At 38.5% G+C, this 23,897-nt stretch overlaps 1 protein-coding gene across 4 annotated transcripts in view; it reads right to left on the bottom strand.

Annotated features, from left to right (window-relative positions):
- Nucleotides 1-23,897, bottom strand: part of PTPRB (protein tyrosine phosphatase receptor type B) — a 139,216-nt gene that overhangs the window by 72,774 nt on the left and 42,545 nt on the right. For 3 of the 4 annotated variants that reach the window (XM_003405594.4, XM_064283875.1, XM_064283876.1), the window contains 5 exons: nucleotides 11,351-11,629; nucleotides 9,871-10,128; nucleotides 6,975-7,238; nucleotides 4,878-5,147; nucleotides 1,509-1,769 (listed from right to left, as the gene is read on the bottom strand). In XM_003405594.4, coding sequence (XP_003405642.3) covers nucleotides 1,509-1,769; nucleotides 4,878-5,147; nucleotides 6,975-7,238; nucleotides 9,871-10,128; nucleotides 11,351-11,629 — 1,332 coding nt within the window. The remainder of the gene's footprint in view (nucleotides 1-1,508; nucleotides 1,770-4,877; nucleotides 5,148-6,974; nucleotides 7,239-9,870; nucleotides 10,129-11,350; nucleotides 11,630-23,897) is intronic. The other variant, XM_064283873.1, reaches the window with a different exon arrangement.

Raw genomic sequence — 23,897 nt, 5'->3', positions numbered from 1 at the left:
AACCTGATGGGGCAGTTCTTCTCTGTCACATGGGGTGGCTGTGAGTCAGGATCAGCTTGATGGCAACCAACAACAACAACAACAACGGCTAAGAATTTCCAGAATTGAATAAAGATAGTATTCTATAAGTACAGAAATCCCAATTAATCTTACAGAGGATAAACAAAAAGAAGGTCTCACCTAGATCATTATTGCAAAACAACAGAATACCAGAGGCAAACAGTAGATCTTAAAAGCAGCCATAGTAAACAGATTATCCATAAACCCAAAAAAACACCAAACCCAGTGCCATCGAGTCAATTCTGACTCTTAGCGACCCTATAGGACAGAGCAGAGCTGCCCCAAAGAGTTTCTAAGGAGCGCCTGGCAGATTTGAACTGCCAACCCTTTGGTTAGCAGCGGTAGCACTTAACCACCATGCCACCAGGGTTTCCTAGATTACCCACAGAGAAATAAAAATTAGACTCACAGCTGACTTTTCAACAGCACCAATAAATGCCAGAAAGAGGAAAGTAATATCTTCATGGACTGACAGAAAATAACTTTCAACACAGAATTGTAATCCAGGAAAAATATTTTTCATGACTGAGAGCTATATTAAGACATACTCAGAAAAACAAAACTAGAGTTTGTCCCTAAAAACTCTCAATAAAGAAATGTGAAGAATGTTCTCCAGGATGAAGGAACTTCTGAGATGTAGGAAGGCAAGGTAAGAAAATAAATGATAAACTGGTGGGTAAATCTACAGGAACGTTGACTGTATAAAACAATAATACTGTTTCGTGGGGTTAAAAAAAGGAGAGAGAAATAAAATACAGGACAACAATAGCATATGAATTGGAAAAGGGAATCTTGAATGATGACCTTGCTTACTATATAAAAACGAGAAAATCAAAGCAGGAGGAAGATCACTGCCCACCATTACATCTATCCACAGACTGGCATCTGTACCCAAATACTCTCCTTCCTAGCTGACGCTAAAACTACTTGTGCTCCTTTCTACAGCCAACTCCTTCCCTTGTGCTCTAGATGCCCACACCTCTCACCTACTCATAGAATAACTGCAGCCATTCTTTCCTCTTTTCATCACCACTATTCGCCTCTCTTCTAGCTCACTCCTACCGGCAAAACAAAACAAAACAAAGCAAATAAATAAATAAACTCCGTTATTTCTGCTATGCTTAAAAATAATCCTCCTTTTAACCCCGTGCCCTCTGCCAGAAGCTGCCCCATTTCTCTCCTTTCCTTTGCAACAAAACTCTTTGGAAGAGTTGTTTTCTGCTCTGGCAAAACAAAGCCAAACCATGTAAAAAGAAAAAAAAAAAAATAATGTAAAAAGAAGGAACCAATAAAGAGCTGCAATTAGTGAAATAGAAAACAATCACATAGGATTCATAAAACAAGGCCCAGAATAATCAGCATGTAATGAATATTTGTAAATTGTGTGAATGTTAAACAATTCAGCAAATAAGGTATTTTTAAAATCTAAAATTTATAAAGAATATTACCTGTTCTTCCATTTACTGAAGACGAATTTTTTAAGTCTCCACTAATACTGGTGACTGTAGCCATGTAGTTTCGCCCAGGCACCAAGTCGGTAAAAGTGAATTCTTTGGCATCTTTGGAGAGCAACTTGTGAATGAGCAAGAGGTCTCTATCAGTTAGTGAAATGATGTATTTCTCCCATTCTGCTACAGGAGGCTGCCACATGATGCTCAGTGAGGTTTCATTGGCATGTTTGACACAAAGCTGGAGGACAGCCAGGGGGACTGAAGAAAAAGCAACAGAGCCTTTGACCATTGATTGGCTCACATACATTTACGGGGTATTCTTTACTTTTCTTTTCTTTTTTTTATTGTGCTTTAGGTAGAAATTTACAGAGTAAATTAGTTTCGCATTAAACAGTTAATCCACAAATTGTTTTGTGACACTGGTTGCCAGTCCCACAATGTGCCAACACTCTCCCCTTCTCCATCCCAGGTTCCCTGTTTCCATTCATCCAGTTTTCCTGTCCCTTCCTGCCTTTTCGTCTTCGCTTTTGGCCTGGTGTGCACATTAGTCTCATATACATGATTGAACTACGAAGCGTGTTCCTCATGTGTGTTATTGTTAGCCCTAAAAACCTTTCTAATCTTTGACTGAAGGGTGAACCTCAGAAGCGACTTCAGTGCTGAGTTAAGTGTCTGGGGGCCATGTGCTCGGGGTTTCTCCAGTCTCTGTCAGACCAGAAAACCTGGTCTTGTGTGTGTGTGTGTGTGAATTTGAATTTTTTTCTACATTTTTCCCCCTCTGTCTGGGATATGGAGTATTTTTTAAACAGCTGTTCTCTACTATCCATAGGTGTATTCCAGTTCAGCATTTCTTTTCTGAATGCTTATGAGCATTTTTTTTAAAAAGATAATCACCAAAAGTTGGGCTCATGAACATATCAGAAATAAAGATTTGAAAGGATACTATTAGAAAACACTTTGCTGGAAGAATCATTATGTTTGACCAGATATTACTTTATTACCATTTTTTCTCTTCATATGAATTCTATCATATAAAAATGTGTAACTCAATTTTGTCATCCACAAAACTGCAGACAAAAGTCTGTGTTTAAGAATTTAGGTGGAGTCGGGAGTGTTTAGGAGCCTTGGTGGTGCAATGGTTAGCGCACTCAGCTGCTAAATGAAAGGTTGGTAGTTTGAACCCACCAGCCACTCCTCGGGAGAAAGATGTGGCAGTCAGCTTCCATAGAGATTTACAGCCTTGGAAATCCTATGAGGCAGTTCTACTCTGTCTATAGGGCTGCAGTGAGTCAGAATTGACTCCATGGCAATGGATTTTTGGGTGGAAGTATTTATTATCCCCATAGCTTGGAAACACCAAGTGCTTTGTTCCTTCCGGTTCTGTAAAGGGAACATTGATGTATCCATGAAAGGAAAAAGTGGTTGGTAAGTAATTATAGCATGTGATCAAAGACTCCTTGCATCTAAAGAAGAAGCCCCTGGGTGGCACGAACAGTTAAGTACTTGTCTACTAACTGAAAGGTTGATGGTTCAAACCCACACAAAGGTGCCTTGAAAGAAAGGCCTGGTGATCTGCCTCTGAAAGGTCATGGCCTTGAAAACTCCATGAAGTGCAGTTCTGCTCTGCAACATATGGGGTCAACATGAGTTGGAGCCGGCTCAACAGCAACTGGTTTAGTTTAGTATATCTAAAGAATCGAAATTACTTCCATTAAAAAAAAAGCTTTGTTTTATTATTACAATTTCTAGGAGACACCACAAATGCAATACAGAAGATCTATATAACAAAGCCCAGTATATGACAAGCACTTACTGAACATTTGTTCAGTCATTTCTAGGAGAAATTATTAAGAGCAAAGTGTTGGTCCCACAAAACAACAGGGAAACCAAATTCTGCAAGAAAGAAATTTTAAATTATATTGTGATTTTTCTATCAAACTTTTAATGTAATTCCATTCTAATCAGGGCTCTAAATCTGCAGTTTCCTTCTTCAGTATATAGAAATGAAATTTTTACAATGAGTTCAAAAAGTCACCTTAGTCACCTAGGGGTACAATTTAAGAAAAGTTCTTCTGAGGATTATGCCAACATGCTAAGAGCCTCTACTGTTCCTTGATCTTATATTTCCAAGTTATTTGAGGTGACTGAAAAAAATATTGGAAATGATATAGATGTTTGAAGAGCCCTGGTGCCACAGTGGTTAAGTGCTTGGCTGCTAACTGAGAGGTCAGCAGTCTGAACCCATCAGCTGCTCCATGGAAGAAAGATTCGGCAATCTGCTTCCATAAAGATTTACAGCCTTGGAAACCCTACAGGGCAGTTCTATTCCATCCTGTAGGGTCACTATGAGCCAGAATTTGACTTGATGGCAATGGTTTGTAGATGCCTGTCCTATGAAATACTAAAAATTGCTCAGTTTAAGTTTATATAGGTCTCTGATCATTTTCCAATGGACATTAATATTTGGAAAATGAAAGGATTACTGGAAGACACAGTTGGCAAGCCAAGGGGGTGCCTCAATCCTTTTCATTGTCATATTTCTAAGAAGAATATTAAATTAATGTCATTATTTCCTTATTTTCAGGCAAGACCAAGAGAGAATATATTTGAACTTCACTCCAACTTTGGTATATTCCATGCCATAAGAATATTCATAGAATTTTTGAACTTGGAAGGGCCACTCCCCTCTTTGAAAATTGAGGAAATGGGTTTAAAAAGGTTGTGGCTTGTCCAAGGAATTATAGTATAGTGGTGACAGCGAGAATACCAAGACCCATGTCTCAGAATCCTTATTCTCTGCTGCCTTGAAATCCAAATATATCCCTCTTCACTTTAATCATGCTTTCTTGATGGTTGAAATTCTCATATTAGCCAATATTAGGTCAAGGCAAGAGTTCCCTAATACTGATCACCAGCGAAATGTTGTTATCCATCTTCTTTTGGGAGAAGGATAAGCTCTTACTCTCAGCTTGTATCCTTCTTTCTCTTTTTGTGTTAAAATGTCTTTCTTTTATAAAGTAATGTTGTTACCAGAAGAACTAATTTTTAATGTTCTAATTTGACAAAATTAAATGTTAGTAACCCTATGTCAATCTGCAATTTTGGTCTACTGGTTTGCAATATTCCAAATTCAGGGAACATTGTATATGGCCTTGATGGTTACCTAGGTTACTTAGGAGAGGGAAAAAATTAAGGTTGCATCAGCCAGAGGCACCTCAGAAGACAGGCCTGGTGATCTGCTTCCAAAGGGTCACAGCCTTGAAAGCCCTATGGAGCAGTTCTACTCTGCACACCTGGGGTTACCATAAATTGGAATCGACTCAATGGCAACTAACCACAGTCATTAACACTTTGATATTTGCTTACCTGTCCTGCCTTGGCAACGCTCGGAATTCTTCTGGTTTCCACTCTCAACAATGACTTCAACATCATACTGTCTTCCTGGTATGAGCCCTACATCATCCATGACATAGTGTGTTTCCTCCTTTCCCACAGTGATGTTGAGCAGCACCAAAGAACCATTGAAGAGCATGATACGATACTGCTCCCAGTCTCCTGCAGGAGGCGACCAGCTCACTACGAGGGACCTCGTCCAACTATTGCTATTTGCCTTCAGGTTCCCAACTTTCTCTGGAACTAAAGGGTGAAGTGATATCAAAAAGGAGACACTAAAAACTGAAAGTAAAGATATTCATTTCCTTTCCATGCTCAACAAAAGACAAGAGATATAATATCACCAAATCAAAACATTTTTACCTCCCCTTTCCCGAAAAAAAAAATTTTTTTTTCTTTTTTTTTCCCGTGTCTGTGGATTGTAAATATGAGTGTTCTTTTCTCATTTGGGGAGACACTTGATACTCAAGAAATGTATTCTAAAGTAATCTCAGTGATATGTCAGTAATGCAGTCTTCTATAACACTGTTAATAATCTAGTGATACGAATGTTGCTTTTTATTAATTACACACCAGTCCTTAAGACAACAGTGATGTTGCGTCTAATGATGGTGACATTGACGGATGTGGCATCTTTTTGAAAAGATACTGGATGCTGTGGTCATGAAACATTTTTTTTGCAGCCGAAAAAGATTAATCTTCCTGCAGTATAGCTCCGATTATTATTACTTTGCTGAAAACATTCACGGTCTTGCCTTTAACTACAGAATAAAACTCCTTGGCTTGGCATTTGTGTCTCTACAAAACCAAACTCCATATCTTTCCAGACTTATCTCTGACTACTCCTCACATACTCTCCCGCCTATCCCAACCCCCTTGAATGCTGGGTTCCAGTTGTGTGTTTTGCAGACCCGAAAGGTCCCTGGGCTCTTCTGCCTCTGTGCTTTGCTCATATTGTCCCCTCCAACTCAATTGTCCTTCCCTTTTCTTCCTTTCCACCTGACAAAAAGCTACATGTTCTTTACGTCCCAGTTAAAGGCCACCTGCTCCAAGAAACCTTTTCTGATCTTCTGATAGAGAATTTTGTTCTCTTTTCTTTCTGACCATAAAGCTCTTTTATAGAATCTCTAATAACAGAGAGAATGGACTCTGAAATCATACAGCCTGGGTTTAAATTCCAGCCCCACCAATTACTGTCCGGATGACTGTGGACAAGTTATTTGACTTTCAGAGTTACCTGTAAACCAGCAATAATAATAAGATCTCTCTCATGGCTTTGTGGTGAGAACTAAATAGAATAATGAGCGTAAAGTATGTAGTCATTGCCTGATGTGTGGAGACATCAATAAAATTGCCATTATTAGAATTTTTATTTTTATTATTTGTGTGTATATTCTCCATCTGTGCTATTAAAATGTAAACTCCCAAAAACAGGGCTGGGCAAACATTTTCTGTAAAGGGCTAGATACTAAATATTTCGGGCTTTATGGGCCACAAATGGCTCTCAGTCTCATAATTTTCTTTCCTTTTTAACAATTACTAAAAATGTAAACACTACTTTTAGCTCTGGGGCTATACAAAAACAAATCCGGCCCACTGGCATACTTTGCTGACCCCTGCCTTAAAGGCAAGTTGTCTTTTTTTTTTTTTAAACAACTTTCAAAGCTCCTAGTATATTAATTTATTCATAAAAAGGCACTGGATAAATGTTTGGTGACATAAAGTAATAATTTATGGAAAACATGGTTAAGTGGTAACTGATTCTCCCTTTAAGACTACATCAGAAATGTTTTAGTCATTGGTATAAATGGTGTGACTTGAAAACGCACAGGGGAGAGTCAACCATGTAGATCATTCAGGAATCCAAACACATTTGTTTAAGTAACGCAGATAAATGCAACTGACCCTCCACTTTACTCTGTGCATGGGGTCCTGACACACAGATGCCCTCAGGCATACAGACCATCCTTCCCAGGCTGGAAAAGGAGTTTTCCTTCTAACTTACTTTATTCTGTTCTAAGATGGATCAGAGAGTGATTTGAGCAAGCAAGGAATATTCTCAAGACCCACCTGTTCTGCCAACTGCCATCTTCTGAGCAGACAGTTCACCAGAGACACAGCTGACGGTAACTTGATAAAGTCGTCCAGGGGTTAAGTCTCCAAAGTGAGTTTCAGTAACTTGGGGTGCTAATATTTCGGATTTGCTGATGGTCCCTTGGTGAGACAGGGTAATGTTGTAGGAATCCACATCCCCAAGGGGTCTTTGCCACTTGACTTTTAGAGAGGTCAAACTGCCATCATTTGTCACCTTCAGATTTGAGACTTCCATGGGGGCTAGTCACGAAAGAATGGAAAAGAGACTTTGACTTAGGGTATCTTACCAGTAGAGGCCAAATTTTTATCTGCATTTTAATTCCTGCAAGCCACATTCCCTGCTCTGAAGAAAACATCTATTTCAACAGGCAGAAATAATACTGCAAGACTAAAGAAAGGCTGTCAGGCTAGTGGAAAGAGTATAATTCTGGCAGTCAGGAGCCTGTATTCTGGCTCAGACTTGGCTATTAGCTGGGCAGCCCGGGCTGCTCTCTTTATCTTACCGAGCATAGTGTTCCTTATTGGTAAATGAGGGCTTGGTCAAAAGATCTAAAATGGCCCTTCCCAGTTCTGAAATTCCTTAAATGTAATGCTCAAAAAGATCTGTCATCTGCCTAATTTCTGCCAGCGTTTATATATGTAATAATAAAGAAATAAAAAATTCATTGCTGTTGAGTTGATTCTGACTCATGGAGACCCTATAGGACAGAGTAGAACTGCTCCATAGGGTTTCCAAGGAGCAGCTGGTGGATTCGAACTGCTGACCTTCTGGTTAGCAGCCAATCTCTTAACCACTATGCCTATTTAATAATAGCACGTATATAATAAATAACAGTTGCCATTGAATCAATTCCAGCTCATAGTAATCCCATGTGTGCCAGAGTAAAACTGTGCTCCATGGGGTTTTCGACAGCTGTTTTTCAGAAGTAGATCACCAGGCCTTTCTTCTGAGACATCTCTGGGTGAAATCGAACCACCAACCTTTTGGTTAGCAGGTAAGCATGTTAACTGTTGGCACCACCCAGGGACTCCCGCATAATAAATAAATTGACCATCACAAAATTTTGTGTGCTAAAAATGTGTCATATTAAATCATGGGAAAGTTTAGTTGCGGTATTATTTCATTAAAGAAAATGACTGCCAAGGAGAGACACTTTGGTGGATATTTTTTTCTACCTCTTACCCATGCTATGATTTTGGGCCTCACTAAGGGCATAATATCCATTAACAAGTCATTGTTAAAGAATAGGCACATCACACAGAATTTGCATAGGACAGTCAGAAGTGTAATTCACTCTTGATATATATAAACAACTCTTAAGGATATGTGATACATTTTTGTCAAGAATGTCAACACATCTTTGAAGGATAATATGAAAGGTATGTAAATGTACCAACCCTTCCCCACCACAAAAAAAAGTTGCCATTGAGTTGATTCCAACTTGTACAGGTATACACAAATATCCTTCCCATCAGCCTCCACCAGAGTAATTTCTAAGGCACTACATATCTTAGATTTCTCTTAAGATTTGATAACTTACCAAGAAAGCGGGTTTATTAGCACATTAGATCCACCAGAAGCATTAGAATCTACTAGAATGTATGCTCCATGAGGGCAAAGACTTTGTCTCTCTTGGGTGTTGTTACATCCACAATAAGCATATAGTTGATAGTAAATACTGGTTGATTGAATTATTCATTAAAACTCAGCATAGTTTAGTTTATCTTTATCAGGGTAGGTTAGGCTGTGAAAACAGGTCCTATAGTATTGGATCCCAAAAACCAAAACCAAACCCATTGCTGTCGAGTCGATTCTGACTCTTAGTGACCCTATAGGACAGAGTAGAACTTCCCCATAGAGTTTCTAAGAAGTACCTGGTAGGTTTGAACTGCTGACCTTTTGGTTAGCAGCTGTAGCACTTAACCACTAAGCCACCAGGGTTTGCCCCGTTGGGTCCCAGGACATGTTTTATTGCATAGAGTGTTTTAGAAATGGTTGTAGCATGGGGTAGGTCTATGTATGTTTTGGTAGCTGCCACAGAGTTGGTTCCAACTCGCGGTGACCCATGTACAACAGAACAAACATTGCCCAGTCCTATGCCACCTTCACAATCATTAGTATGGTTGAGTCCATTGTTGAGGACACTGCATATTTTGAGTGTCTTCCAGCCTAGGAGGCTCATCTTCCAGGACTAGATGGGATGATATTCTATTGTGCTTCATAGGGTTTTCAATGATTAGTTTTCATAAGTAGATCACCAGGACTCTCTTCCTAGTCTTTTTTAGTCTGGAAGCTCCACTGAAACCTGTCCATCATGGGTGACCCTGCTGGTATTTGAAATACCAGTAGTATAGCTTCCAGTATAATAGCAACACGCAAGCCTTCACAATATGATAAACTGAAAGACAGGTGCTGAAGGTCTATATAGGTGGTCGTTGTTTAATCTTTTTGAATTGATTTTGACTCATAGTGACTCCATATGATAGAATAGAACTGCTTGATAGGGTTTTCTAGGCTATAGTCTTTATGGGAGCCAGGTCTTTCTCTTGCAGAGCTGCTGGTTGGGTTCAAATCATCAATGTTTGAGTTAGCAGCCAAGTGCTTAACCATTGAGCAACTAGGGCTCTTTGGTCTAGGTATAGCACTGAGAAAAGTAGGAATGTCCCGCAAAAGCCAAGGATGCCTGCTTAAGAGAAGGAAGTAGGAATCCTTATCAAGGAGACGGGTGTATTAAAAGAGAAGCTAAAAAAAAAAAAAAAAAATTTTTTTTTTAAGTGCTAGTGTAAACGTTAGAATAAAAGTTGATTCCTTGTTTATTAAACATTTCCTTGATTTGAGCTTTATTCTTGCTCACTATCTAGGAGCACTTACTTGTCCTGACTAGTTTCGATCTGTAGTTTTGCAGCCCCGTGGCTTCAGTCACAATAGTGAGGTTGTAGAGGTGGCCAGGCGTCAGACTGTGAAAAGTGTAGGAAGTAGCATGTTTGTCCATGACTCTGTTGTGAACTAGACTCCCTTTATCCATTAACATCAGCTGGTATCGTTCCACATTCCCAGAGCCATGGGACCAGGAAATCAGGAGAGAGTTGGTTTTTGTGGAAATACCAATATCTTTCACTGGAGACGGCACTAGGGGGATAAAATGCACATAAGTGTCATTCATAATTTCCTTATGAAGGTCATAAAACCTGCTGACTCATAGCAACACTATAGGACAGAGTAGACCTGCCCTATAGGGTTTCCAAGGCTGTAATCTTTATGGAAGCAGACTGCCACATCTTTCTCCCATGGTGTGTCTGGTGGGTTCGAACCACTGACCTTTTGATTAGTGGCTGAGTGCTTAACCACGGCACCACCAAGGCTCCTTAATGGAGGACATAGATCTTTAATTAGAAATCATAGATTCATTTATGCATCTTTGTAAATCTACCTGGTGTAATAACAGTAATGAATAACAGCACTCCTGGATTTCACTGGAATGTTTATTAATGTGCTTTTCAAAGTCTACAGCTGAAAGCTATATCATAGTTTACTTGTCTGTCTCCCCCACTTAGTAGGTATTAAAGATAATTTTTGCAAATAAAATATGACATGATGTAGTAGTAAAGGGAAGAGAAAGGGAAACAACTGTATAAGATAAAAAATGGAGGGAAAGAAAATGAGGGGAGAGGGGCTGGTATGAAATATATTTCATCGAAGGAGGTGACAATGTGTCCTCAGTATCAGGATGTGTAGGTGCAAGAGACGACTTATTTCTCACCAAGTCAAGGGAGCAAGGCTTGTTTCAAATATAAGAATATTTAGGAAACATCATGACTTGATGTTATGAAACCAAAAACCAAAACCAAACCCAGTGCCATCGAGTCGATTCCGACTCATAGTGACCCTATAGCACAGAGTAGAACTGCCCCACAGAGTTTCCAAGGAGCGCCTGGTGGATTCGAACTGCTGACCCTTTAGTTAGCAGCCATAGCACTTAACCACTACGCCACCAGGGTTTCCCATGTTATAAAAAGAATATATAAAAGAGGAAAACACTTTAAAAATGTTTTATGGAACAAACTTAGAAAAGGAGACAAAAAATTCTATTGCCTAGGATTTGAGTTAGTAAGCCCATTAGGCAGCATCTACTTCAAATTGGAAAAACTACACTCCCAGAGAAGGTCTATGACTTGTTCAAAATCGCCCAGCTGGTTAGCAGCACAGCATGCCTCATTATCTTCAGTCCAGTTTTTCCTCACCCCTCCTTTTTTTGATGGGGGGACATTCCCACTCCCATTATTTGAATAAAATATAACTTCAGAAGTATCACAGATGATTGAATACCCAATTATATGCAAACAAGTCTTACCTGTTGATCCACTGGTATAAATTGTAGAGGAGCGTTTATCTCCAGAAACAGCAGTGATGGAAATATTGTATTTATTACCAGCAGTGAGGTTAAAAAAAGTATATTCGGTCCATGAAGTACTTTCTTGAATTTGGACCCCCTGTATCTTTTGCTTATTATCATCAAATAACTGCATCTCATAGCAAGTAACTTTGCCAGGAGAAGGAGTCCACCAAACGTGCAAGCTGGTTGAAGTGGTCTTCTCTTTATTGACTTCAAACCTAGCAGGAGGTAAAGGATCTGCAAGGCAAATACCAAGAAAGAGAACATGGCTTGAAGACTTTTTCAAATGTATGTTTACCTTGTTGCAACCCAGATTCAGTTTGCTTAAAAACTTCAAGAAAAAGTAGTGGCCAACTTACGACATGTTCAAGTTATATCGAACCGCACTTATGACAGTCTTTTTTTTTTTGTACGTCTTATTGCTAAAAAAATTTTTTTTTATTGCTAGTAATATGTACTACATATGATGTTAAAATATATCTGTAAGATCTAATTTATAAAAGATCAGAGCAGAAATAAATGAAATAGAGACTAGAAAAACAATAGGAAGAATCAAAAAACCAAAAGTTGGTTCTTTAAAAGGATCAATAAAATGGACAGGCCATTAGCCAAACTGACAAAAGAAAAACAAGAGAGGATGCAAGTAACCCAGATAAGAAACAAAATGGGGGATATTAAACAGACCCAACTGAAATAAAAAGGATCATAACAGAGTACTATGAAAAACTATACACTGACAAATTTGAAAACCTAGAGGAAATGGACAAATTACTAGAAACACACTACCTACCTGAACTAACACAAACTGAGGTTGAAACTCTGAGCAGATCCATAACAAGAAAAGAGATTTAAAAAGCAATAAAAAAAAACTCCCCCCCCCCCACACAAAAAAAGCCCTGGCCCAGATGGCTTCACTGGAGAATTCGACCAAACATTCAGAGAAGAGCTTGTATTACTCAGACTATTTCAGGACACTGTAAAGGAAGGGATACTTCCAAGTTCATTCTATGAAGCCAGCATAACCCTGATACCAAAACTGGGGAAAGACACCACAAAAAAAGAAAATACAGACCAATATCTCTCATGAATATAGATGCAAGACTTCGCAACAAAATTCTAGCCAATAGCATTATATCAAAAAAATAATACACCATGACCTTGCATACCTGGGATTAACACCAGGTGTGCAAGGATGGTTCAACATTAGAAAATCAATCAATGTCATTCACCACATAAATAAAACAAAAGAATCGCATGATCATCTCAATAGACACAGAAAAGGCATTTGATAAAGTCCAACACCCATTCCTGATAAAAACTCTGAATAAAATAGGTAGAGAAGGGAAATTCCTCAACATAATAAAAGGCATCTATGTAAAATGAACAGCAAACATTATTTTTAATGGAGAGCGGCTAAAAACATTCCCCCCAGGAACAGGAACAAGACAAGGATGCCCTTTATCACCACTCCTCTTTAACATTGTGCTGTAAGTCCCAGCTAGAGCACTAAGGCAAGAAAAATAAATAAAGGACATCCAAATTGGTAAGGAAGAAGTAAACTATTCCTATTTGCAGATGATATGGTGTTATACATAGAGAACCCAAAGGACTCCATAGGAAAACTACTAAAACTAACAGAAAGATCCAGCAGATTGGCAGGATACAAGATAAACACACAAAAATCTATTGGATTCCTATATACCAATAAAGAGAACTATGAAAAGGCAATCAGGTAAGCAATACCATTTATAATAAAAAAAAAAAAAAAAAAATTTTTTTTTTTAGCCCCTGAAAAAATAAAATTCTTAGGAATTAATCTAACCAGGGATGTAAAAGTGCTATACAAAGAAACTATAAAAAACTACTGCAAGAAAAGAGACCTACATAAATAGAGAAACATACTATGCTCATGGATAGGTACTCAACATTGTGAAAATGTTAATTATACCCAAAGCAATCTACAAATACAATGCAATCCCAATCCAAATACCAACAGCATTCTTTAAAGAGATGGAAAAACTAATCATTAACTTTAAATGGAAAGGAAAGAGGCCCCGGATAATTAATGCACTATTAAAGAAGAAGAATAAAGTAAGAGGACTTGCACTACCTGACCTTAGAACCTACTATACAGCTACGGTAGTCCAAATAGCCTCGTAGTGGTATGGGCACATTGATCAATGGAACAGAATTGAGAACTCAGATATAAATCCATGCATCTACAGTCATCTGATCTCCAACAAAGGCCCAAAGTCCATTAAACGGGGGAAAAGATAGTCTTTTTAACAAATTGTGCTGGCAAAGCTGGATGTTCGTCTGCAAAAAAAATGAAACAGGACCCAAACCTCACACCATACCCCAAAACTAATTCAAAATGGATCAGAGACCTAAATATAAAAACAAAAAGATCATAGAAAAAAATAGGGTCAACACTAAAAAAAAAAAAATACCACATAAACGGGATATAAACCATAGCTAACAATACACAAATACCAGAAGATAAGCTAGATAGATAACTGGGATCTTCTAAAAATTAAACACTTAGCTTATCAAAAGACTTCACAGAAAGAGTGAAAAGGGAACCTACAGACTGGGAAAAAAATTTTGGCTATGACAAATCTAACAAAGGTCTAATCTCTGAAATCTATAGGAAAAGCCAATACCTCTACAACAAAAAGACAAATAATCCAATTAAAAAATGGGCAAAGAATATGAACAGACACTTCACCAAAGAAGACATTCAGGCAGCTAACAAACCCATGAGAAAATGCTTGAGATCACTAGCCATTAGAGAAATTCAAATCAAAACTGCAGTAAGATATAGCATCCCATCCTGACATTACTGACTTAGACACACACACACAAAAACAGAAAGTAACAAATGTTGGTGAGGCTGTGAGGACATTGGAACTCTTATGTACTGCTAGTGGGAATGTAAAATGGTACAACCATTTTGGAAAACAATATGGTGCTTCCTTAGAAATAGAAGTACCATACGATCCTGCAATCTCACTCCTAGGAATATATCCTAGAGAAATAAGAGCAGTCACATGAATAGACATATGCACAACCATGTTCATTGCAGCTTTATTCACAATAGCAAAAAGATGGAAACAACCTAGATGCCCATCAACAGATGAATGAATAAACTATGGTACATACACACAATGGGATACTACCCAACAATAAAGAACTATGATGAATCTGTGGAACATCTCACAACATGGATGAATCTGGAGGGCATTACGCTGAGTGAAATAAGTCAATAACAAAAGGACCAATACAGTATGAGACCATAATTATAAAAACCCATGAAAAGGTTCACACACAGAAAGAAACAAACTTTGATGGTTACTCGGGAGGAGATGGGTGGGGAGGGAAAAACACTAACTAGACAATAGATAAGTGGTTAACTTTGGTGAAGGGTAAGACAATACACAATACTACGGAAGTCAGAACAAACAAACAAACAAAAATGCAACAAAATCTCTTAGTTACTAGTCATATGAACTCATTTTCCTAATGAAATTTTTTTGTTAAGTTAGCTCTGGCCTTGGAAATCCAAGCAAGGTTATATTTTCTTTGACTTGCATGGCTAGCAAATTTTTCCAACACTGACAAATATGGAGGCTGTTTCTGGATAAATTCTGAAAATCTCTAAAGAAAATATAGATACTAAGAAAATATTTAAAATTTGTACTGAAATTTTTATTTTCTAGGAAGTGTATTTTTGGCGGCAAGCATACAGATTTTGGGGTGGTTTTTAGATAACAGAAAACCACAAAGGAGCCTAAGCTAGGTTTGTTCACTAAAATAGATTCTACCAACAGCTGGGATTCTGATAGCCCTAGATTTTCTAAACTTCAGTTCTGGTAATGAACCAGATAGAACACTTTGCAGCTGCTGGAGCCCCAGAGCAGAGGGGAGGTCCTGTGGCCAGCTTGTTGGTTAGTCTCAGCTCTCAAAGTCAGGAGTCTAATTGAGGAGTCTCACTTTCCCTGTGTTAAGCCTCCACTGTGGAACTTGAAATAGGAAGAACAACATATCTCTGGATTTAGAACTAGGTCAATGGCATTTAGTGAGCAGCTGCACTCTCTTAGGGAAGTGGGGACCATCTGAGAAATAAAGGTCTCCCTGTCCTGAGGGCTGGGGGTAGAACAATGGAGAGATATCTACATATGAAAGATTTTCAGAAATCCTACATGGTACTTAGTTTAGACAGTGGGACCAAGATATTGAAAACCAATTTTCAAGGGTCAGGTCAGTCAGGTGATTTAGTGGCATGACTATAGTGACCTCAGTTCTTTTTTTATTGTGCTTTAGGTGAAGGTTTACAGAACAAACTAGTTTCTCATCGAACAGTAAGTACACACATTGTTCTATGACATTGGTTAACAACCCCACAACATGTCAGCACTCTCCACTCTCAACTTTGGGTTCCCCATTACCAGCTTTCCTGTTCCCTCCCGCCTTCCAGTCCCTGCCCCAGGGCTGGCATGCCCTTTCAGTCTTGTTTTGGCTGAAGGGTGAACCTCAGAAGTGACTCATTACTGAGCTGAAAGGGTGTCCAGGGGCCATACTCTCTGAGTTTCTCCAGTCTCTGTCAGAACAGCAAGTCTGGTGACCTCAGTTTTTATCTACTTTCTGGTAGATTACATTATACTCACACGATAACTCCAGGAATTCTAGAACCTTCTAAGAATAGGTTTTAAGCAGATATTCACTTGGAATTGACAAACACAAATATGAGCAAAGGAAACTTCTTATATATTCAAAAGGCATGTGGACAAACAGCTCCACAAGACTATTTATGGGTTTTTCACCTAATGACACTTGTGGAAACCCTGGTGGTGTAGTGGTTAAGTGTTATGGCTACTAACCAAGAAGTTGGCAGTTCGAATCTGCCAGGCAGTTCTAGTCTGTACTATAGGGTCGCTATGAGTCGGAATTGACTCGACGGCAGTGGTTTTTTTTTTTTTTTTTAATGACACTTGGGTGGCACAAATCATTAGGTGTTGACTACTAGCCGAAAGGTTGTTGGTTCAAATACACCCAGAAAAGCCTTGGAAGACAGGCCTGCCAATCTGCTTCTGAAAGGTCACAGACTTCAAAACTGTATGGAACAGTTCTACTCTGTACACATGAGGTTATCAGGAGTCAGAATCGACTTGATGGCAATTTAATATAGATACCACACGCTTAATAGAGTCTTTGCTCAATTTAGTAACTTGTCGGTGTTTTATGCTATGATTTTTCTGAGTACATGCTACTGCAGAAATTAAATAAGTCACATAGCATTTTGTAATATCAATAATTAATATGAAATGTAACAAGTAAGCCGAGGCAGCAGTAACTTTAAGATAATACAGAGGGAGCCCAAAGCACGGGTGAGCCTGGAAGACAAGATTGTGTGGGTTACACTGCAGCGCAGCCCTTTGGCTTACCCGAACAGGGTAGGCTTTAAAGACTGATTTTCTGGTCTCTGCTTCTTTGTAGCTCTGTCACCTTGGGCTATTTCTTAGCCATTGTTGTGCTTTAGTTGTACCATCTATATGATGCTGATAATAATATTATCTTTTTAGTAGAATTCTTATGACACTTAAATTGAATGTTATATGTAAAGCACTTAGAACAGTTTCTGGCACAGAGTAAGTGCTCAGTGTTCACTATTATCATTACCAGTCCTCTAAATCGGGAGTCCTGGCGGCACAGTGGTTAAGGGCTTGGCTGCTAACCATAAGGCTGGTGATTTGAATCTAACCAGTGGCTCTGAGGGAGACAGATGTGTCAATCTGCTCCTGTAAAGACTTCAGCCTAGACTAGAAAACCCTATGGAGCAATTCTACTCTGTCACAGGGGGTCACTATGAGTCAGAATAGACTCAACAGCACCTAACAACAACACCAATCAGGAGAAGATATTGTCACACACAAAGCAGTAAGGTTTAGTGGTAGTGAGTGTGGACTTTGGAGTCAGACTGAACTAAACTCAAATCCCAGTTCCATCACCTATCAGTCATGAGACTCTGGGCAAGCTACTTACTTATCTAAGCCTCAGTCTTCCCATCTGTCTGATGAGTATAATAGTAATATCTACCTTAAGGATATTTTGAAGATTAATAAGACATAGAGGAGAACGTAGCTGACACACAGTGGGCACTCAGTAATATAAACTTATTTCTGTCTACTTTACCATTAAAAAAAAAAAAAAAACACTTTCAATCACTGACAAAATGGAGGCAAAAATGGAATATTTTTTGGAAACTAAACTGATAGCCTTAATTGACTTCTTCAGAAAAAGCCTTGATTATATCTTATCGGTTTATTCCCATGAACTAACTTTCTGTTAAGATAAAATAAAAAAATTCCCAAGCTGATTCTCATCTATCTGTTCTTGAGGAAAAGCAGTGATTTTTGTTTGGCAATATTATTTAAATTTTTTATCCTACATAGCAGTATATATAATTAAGGATATAATAAAAGGAAATAACGTAATTGTCCCTGGGGGCCTGGTAAGAATAAGACACTTCAATACCATGAGATTTTAGAAGCCAAGTATTATGGATTGAATTATGTCCCCCAAATATATGTGTTGTAAATCCTAACCCCTACACCTGTGGTGGAGCCCTGATGGTGCAGTGGTTAAGACGTTAGCTGCTAACCAAGAGGCTGGCAGTTTGAATCCACCAGCAGCTCCTTGGAAACCCTATGGGGCAGTTCTACTCTGTCTATAAAGTCGCTATGAATCAGAATAGGCTTGATGGCAATGGGTTTGTTTGTTTTTATTTTTTAATGCCTGCGGTTATAATCCTATTTGGCAACTGGGGTTTCTTTGTTATGTTAATGAGACAGGATTAGGTAAGGTGTATTTTAAATCAATCTCTTTGGAGATTTAAGAGAGATTAAACAAGCAAATGAGCAAGCAGAGATGAAGGAAGAGAGATGCCAAGCCACATGAAGATTGCCCTGGAACAGAAGCTCAAAAGAGACAAGGACTTTCTTACAGAGTCAACAGAGAGAAAGCCTTCCCCTAGAGCCAGCATCCTGAATTTGGACTTCTAGCGTCCTAACTGTGAGAAAATAAATTTCTCTTTGTGAAAGCCACCCACTTGTGTTATTTCTGTTGTAGCCGCACCAAGATAACTAAGACAGCAAGGAAACTCAAGAACAACCCAACTGAGATGCAGCCTTCCTGAAGTGGCAGTTTAAAGACAAGGATGAGTGTAAGAGTTGCTTTCCAGTGATAGTTCAAAACGGATCACTACTGTCATCTAAGTCTACTACCCAGCCAGGAAGTTAAAGAAAATGGTCTTATGATCGGTATAATCTAACCATATATAATCTAACCATAACCTGCAAAATATGAATTACAGAAGTTGAATTTTAAGGTTGCGTGCCTACAGGGTGAAGTTCAGAAATGCAGACTTTATCTAATCTCTCTGAGCCAGAAAACAAAACAGTCAATCCTTTGTACATCCGCTAGAACAAAGGAACAATGAGACTGGGAAGTGCCTGGGCTTCGAGAACCTGCGCTGGAAACAAACTTAAAACCCCATTTAGACTGTGATAAAGCCCTTTGCTGGCAGTTGTCCACTATTGCTATGCATGTTGTAGAAGTTAGTTTTTAGAGAATGACTTTTTAACCTAAGCCCGATGACAACGCTGCTGTATTAAAAAAAAAAAAAAGTTTTTGATATTTTATTAGATATTTTCATCAGAGGTGCTAATTTTCCAAAACTGAGATTTTAATCCTATTTGAAAATCTACTTATATACCTGTAATCTTCTGATTATATGACAGGTCATTAGAAATACACATTAGATTGACCGTAGGTTTTAATAAGCCTGTGGTATTTTTTTTTTTTCTATCCGTAGATGGCCCATAGATTGTCTTATGAGCTGTCTGTCCGTGATGTCTTTTGAACATATAAGAAGGTTCCCTTGTTTCTATTTGTGTTTGTGTCAATCACAAGTGAACACTTTTTTAAAAATGCTACTTGACATATAAAATTTATGCTGATTGTTAGAAGTATCAAGAATACGTATGTGAACATTTATAGACTCTCTGGTTTTTTCACCCAATACCTGCATATACATTGTAACCCATGAGGTATTACAAAATAGGAAAAGGGTCAAAAATCATACATCGATATTTTAATATGATCAATATACCTAAATTTATAATTAGCCATAAGTTTAAGACATCTTTGTACTTCTTGGTTTCAGACAGACTTGGAATATAGAATATCAAAGGCAAAGTTGATCTACATATTTGAATAATTCTATGGGTATCAGGGCTCAACAGTTAAGCCCTTGGCTGCTAACCAAAAGGTTGGCAGTTTGAACCCATCCAGTGGTTCCATGGGGGAAAGACCTGGCAATCTGTTTGCATAAAGATTACAGCCTAGAAAGCCCTATAGGGCAGTTCTGCCCTGTCAGATGGGGTCACTATGTGCCGAAATAGACTCAATGGCACCTAAAAACAATAACAACAGCGTGGGTATCAGGAAGCCCCAGAATTTCATAAGCAGTCTTAATATCAACTGAATTTTTCTATACTCAAAGGAAAAAACAAAGTTGGGCTAAATTCCTGAATTCTTCCTTTTTTTTTTTTTTTTTATGTGACCTAGGAACGGGTCTAAATACTTGCCTATATAATGCAGGTATTATTTGCTTCCTTAAATTTTTTTTTTTTCTGCCAAAGCATGACCACTGAAACATCAGTGTCTACTGATACAGTGTTTAGAGTCAAAATGATTGGATTTATTTTAGAAATATATTAAACCTTATGTCATGGATTGAATTATGTCCCCTAAAAATGTGTGTATCAACTTGGTTAGGCCATGATTTCCAGTACTGTGCGGTTGTCGTCCATTTTGTGATTGTAATTTTATGTCAAGAAGATTAGGGTGGGATTGTAACACCACCCTTATTCCCTGATCCAAGGTAAAGGGAGTTTCCCATCTTAAGAGATAAAAGGAAACGGAAACAAGCAGAGAGTTGGGGACCTCATACCACCAGGAAAGCTGCACCAGGAGCAGAGCTTGTCCTTTGGACTTGGGGTCCCTGCACCTGAGAAGCTCTTCGTCCAGGGGAAGATTGAGGACAAGGACCTTCCTCCAGAGGCGACAGAGAGAGAAAGCCTTCACCTGGAGCTGAAGCCCTGAATTTGGACTTGTAACCTACTAGACTGTGAGAGAATAAATTTTCTTTGTTAAAGCCATGCACCTGTGGTATTTCTGTTATGGCAGCCCTAGATGACTAAGGCACCATATAACAAGAGTGCCGCCAATTTGTGGATTGGTGCCAAAAGCTTTTCTTGAAGGTATAACGGCACCACACTATTTTAGTGTGGAATCTGAGAGTTTACAATAGGCTTTCTCAGTGAGACAGGTGCTCTGAGACATTTAGTGACTTGGCTTCTCTCAAGCAGGTACCAGGCAGTACAGCTGAGCTTCTAACACCTGGCTCTAAATCTTGTGTCCTTCCTCTCACACCTTAGCTGTCCCAAGGTGGAAAACCATGTCATGAGTTGCATATTCAGTGTAACAACAAAAATGAAACCAGATGTCTATGGAAAATAATGTGCAAATTTACTGAATTTTTCAATTGATGGCTTGGATATTGTAGCATATTCAAAATGAATAAAAACAGTAATGGTAACTAAATCTGTGGTCATGAAAGTTGCATTGATTCTTTTTTTTATTATTAATATTTTCCTTGTCTGTTTCTTTTCCCCCTATTCTTACTGCCTTTACCTGTAGGTCCATCACCTGGTGTCTGGATTACTCCAAGAGTTTTCTAGGTATCTTTCCTGTTTTCTGTCTTTCCTGCATTATTGCCAAATAACCTCTTCGCATATCTCTCCCATCCGCCATCTTTATCCCCCTTGAAACATTAAGAACTTTCCATTTCAGGATGAAGTCTAAGATTTTTATAGGCATTCAAGGTCTCCTCAAACCGGATACTATCCTCTCTCCGACCTTACCTCTCACCACTATCTAACTCCAAACCAAGAGATCTACTTTTCTAGTCATTATGGAGCCGATTTCGTATCTTTACAGAAATTGACATATCATTCTAGTTAAAAGCAAGTGACTAGGAGGCTTGACTAGAAGCTGCATTTATGTAGCACTTCATGTAAAATGGAGTAAAACTCAACCCTAAAATAACTAGGCATTTTCTCATGGAAATCAGGGGGTGGGGGCGGCAGGGGGATGGTGGTGGTGGCAAACATCCCTAACCATTTCTTGGTGCAAGTTTTTAAAAAATAAGCAAAAAAACAAAATGGAAAATGAATTTATCTCAATCTCCAGTTAATGAATTACAACTACAGAATGGTAATTTTTCCTTGACTTTGTTATTGTTGCTGCTTGACTATGGCAAGTTTTCTGACTGACTTTAAAGACGATGCTCTGTATTACTGCTAATATCTCAGAATGCCATGCCTTAGATTTAACATCTTTATATACTAGGTATAAAACGGAGGCACTGAATTCAATCAGAATAATTAACTGAATAATTTAGAGGGATTTCCTAAGCACACAAAGGAAGATCAAGTGCAGAGAACTGAGTTGGTTCACTCCATACGGGTAGCCCAACTTGATCTTAAAATTTCTGAAATAGCTAGACTGCAAATGGTTGAATGTTAAATTGGTTGACTACCTAAATTCCTAGATATTAAGGAAATTTTAAAGATTTGTCAACCTCCAAAGGAAAATTAAAGCAGTTTTGACAACCATTTGTATCATGATTAACAATTGTGCGGGCCATCATATTAGATATTGTAGATAGTCAGCTTTCTGAGAATCTAAAATCTACTCAGTGAGTTAAGACACATATCAAGAGAGGAAACAAAAAGATGAATTATCAGGGAGGTAGACTTTGATGTCGGAATTGACTTGGGTTCAAATCCCAACATATCACTTACCACAAGGGTGGTTTTAGGCAAGTTGCCTAGTCTCTGGATACTCAGTTTCCTCATCTGTGAAATAGGGCTAACATCACCTACTTTATGGAGTTGTAAATGTTAAGAGGTAATGGAGGTAAAGTGTTTAGCAGAGTCCCAGGCTCATGGTGGAAACTTAGTAAATGGTAGGTAGTATCAATGTTGCTGTTATTCTGGGTGTATATCGTAATACAGGCTGGCATCAATACCAAATGTGCAAAATAGAGAATGATGTCCAAGGGCTGGAGTCTCAGAGGTGAGCTTCATGAAGGAGGTGAACTTGAGCAAATTTGGAAACTTAAATAGGATGTAAAAAATCGGGGAGAAGAAAGAGCATTCCTGAGTGAGAAAACAGTTTAAGGCACTAAAAAGCTCACTTCTAGAGAGTATCAGGAGAACCATGTCACTACTGAGCGTACCCAAACAATTTATGGAGACTTTGACACTTCATCCTCATGATATCCTCCAGTAAAGTGGCTTTACTCTAATTCTTTGATATCAACAATTGAGGCTTTACCAATTTTAACTAAAGTGCCACAGAAATTCAGGATAAAGAGGTCTCCTGGCCTCCCTCTTCCAATCAGATTGCTGTCCAGAAGCCCCTCTTATGTAAACATTCATGGGCTACCACTTGATGTGCACTTCCACACCAGGACATCAAGATAATTAAGGAATTAATGTTAATATTAGGTATGAGGATAATATTGTGGTTATGAAAACAATCCTTGTCTCTTAGAGCTACTTACTGAAATATTTATAAATGACATTAGATAATGAATTTCATCAAGTCATGGTATTGGGGGAGTGGGTAGGGATATAGATGAAACAAGATTGGATATAAGCTGGTAATTGTTAAAGGAAGGTAATGGGTACATGGTAGTTCATTATACTATTCTTTTTATTTATTTTTTTATGTGTATTAATTTTTCCATAATAATAGAAAGCAGAAAACAAAAAAGCCTGGAAATCTGTATTTACACCTACCATGTTCATTATTAGTTACATATTACATGTTTAGAAGCATACATGCACCTTCATTTACATACATTCATGTACGTAGAATAGGTATGATTTCTCTTTACAAGGTTAGAAAGGTGTCAACAGTATCCTTTACTGGGATTGGAAGGTGTCATGGATTGAATTATGTCCCCTAAAAAATGTGTGTATCAACTTGGTTAGGCTATGATTCCCAGTATTCTGTGGTTGTCCTCCATTTTATTAATTGTAATTTTATGTTAAAAGGATTAGGGTGAGATTGTAACACCACCCTTACCCAGGTCAGATCCATGATCCAATGTAAAGGGAGTTTCCCTGGGCTGTGGCCTGCACTAGTTTTCTCTCTCAAGAGAAAAAAAGGAAAGGGAAACAAGCAGAAAGTTGGGGACCCCAAGCAGCACCAGGAGCAGAGCGCGTCCTTTGGACTCAAGCTCCCTGCGCCTGAGAAGCTCCTTGACCAGGGGAAGATTGAGGACAAGGACCTTCCTCCAGAGCTGACAGAGAGAGAAAGCCTTCCCCTGGAGCTGATGCCCTGAATTTGGACTTGTAACCTACTCTACTGT

Source organism: Loxodonta africana, chromosome 4 (genome assembly GCF_030014295.1).
Source record: "Loxodonta africana isolate mLoxAfr1 chromosome 4, mLoxAfr1.hap2, whole genome shotgun sequence".
Lineage (NCBI taxonomy): Eukaryota > Metazoa > Chordata > Mammalia > Proboscidea > Elephantidae > Loxodonta > Loxodonta africana.
This window is presented reverse-complemented; position numbering and strand designations above follow the sequence as displayed.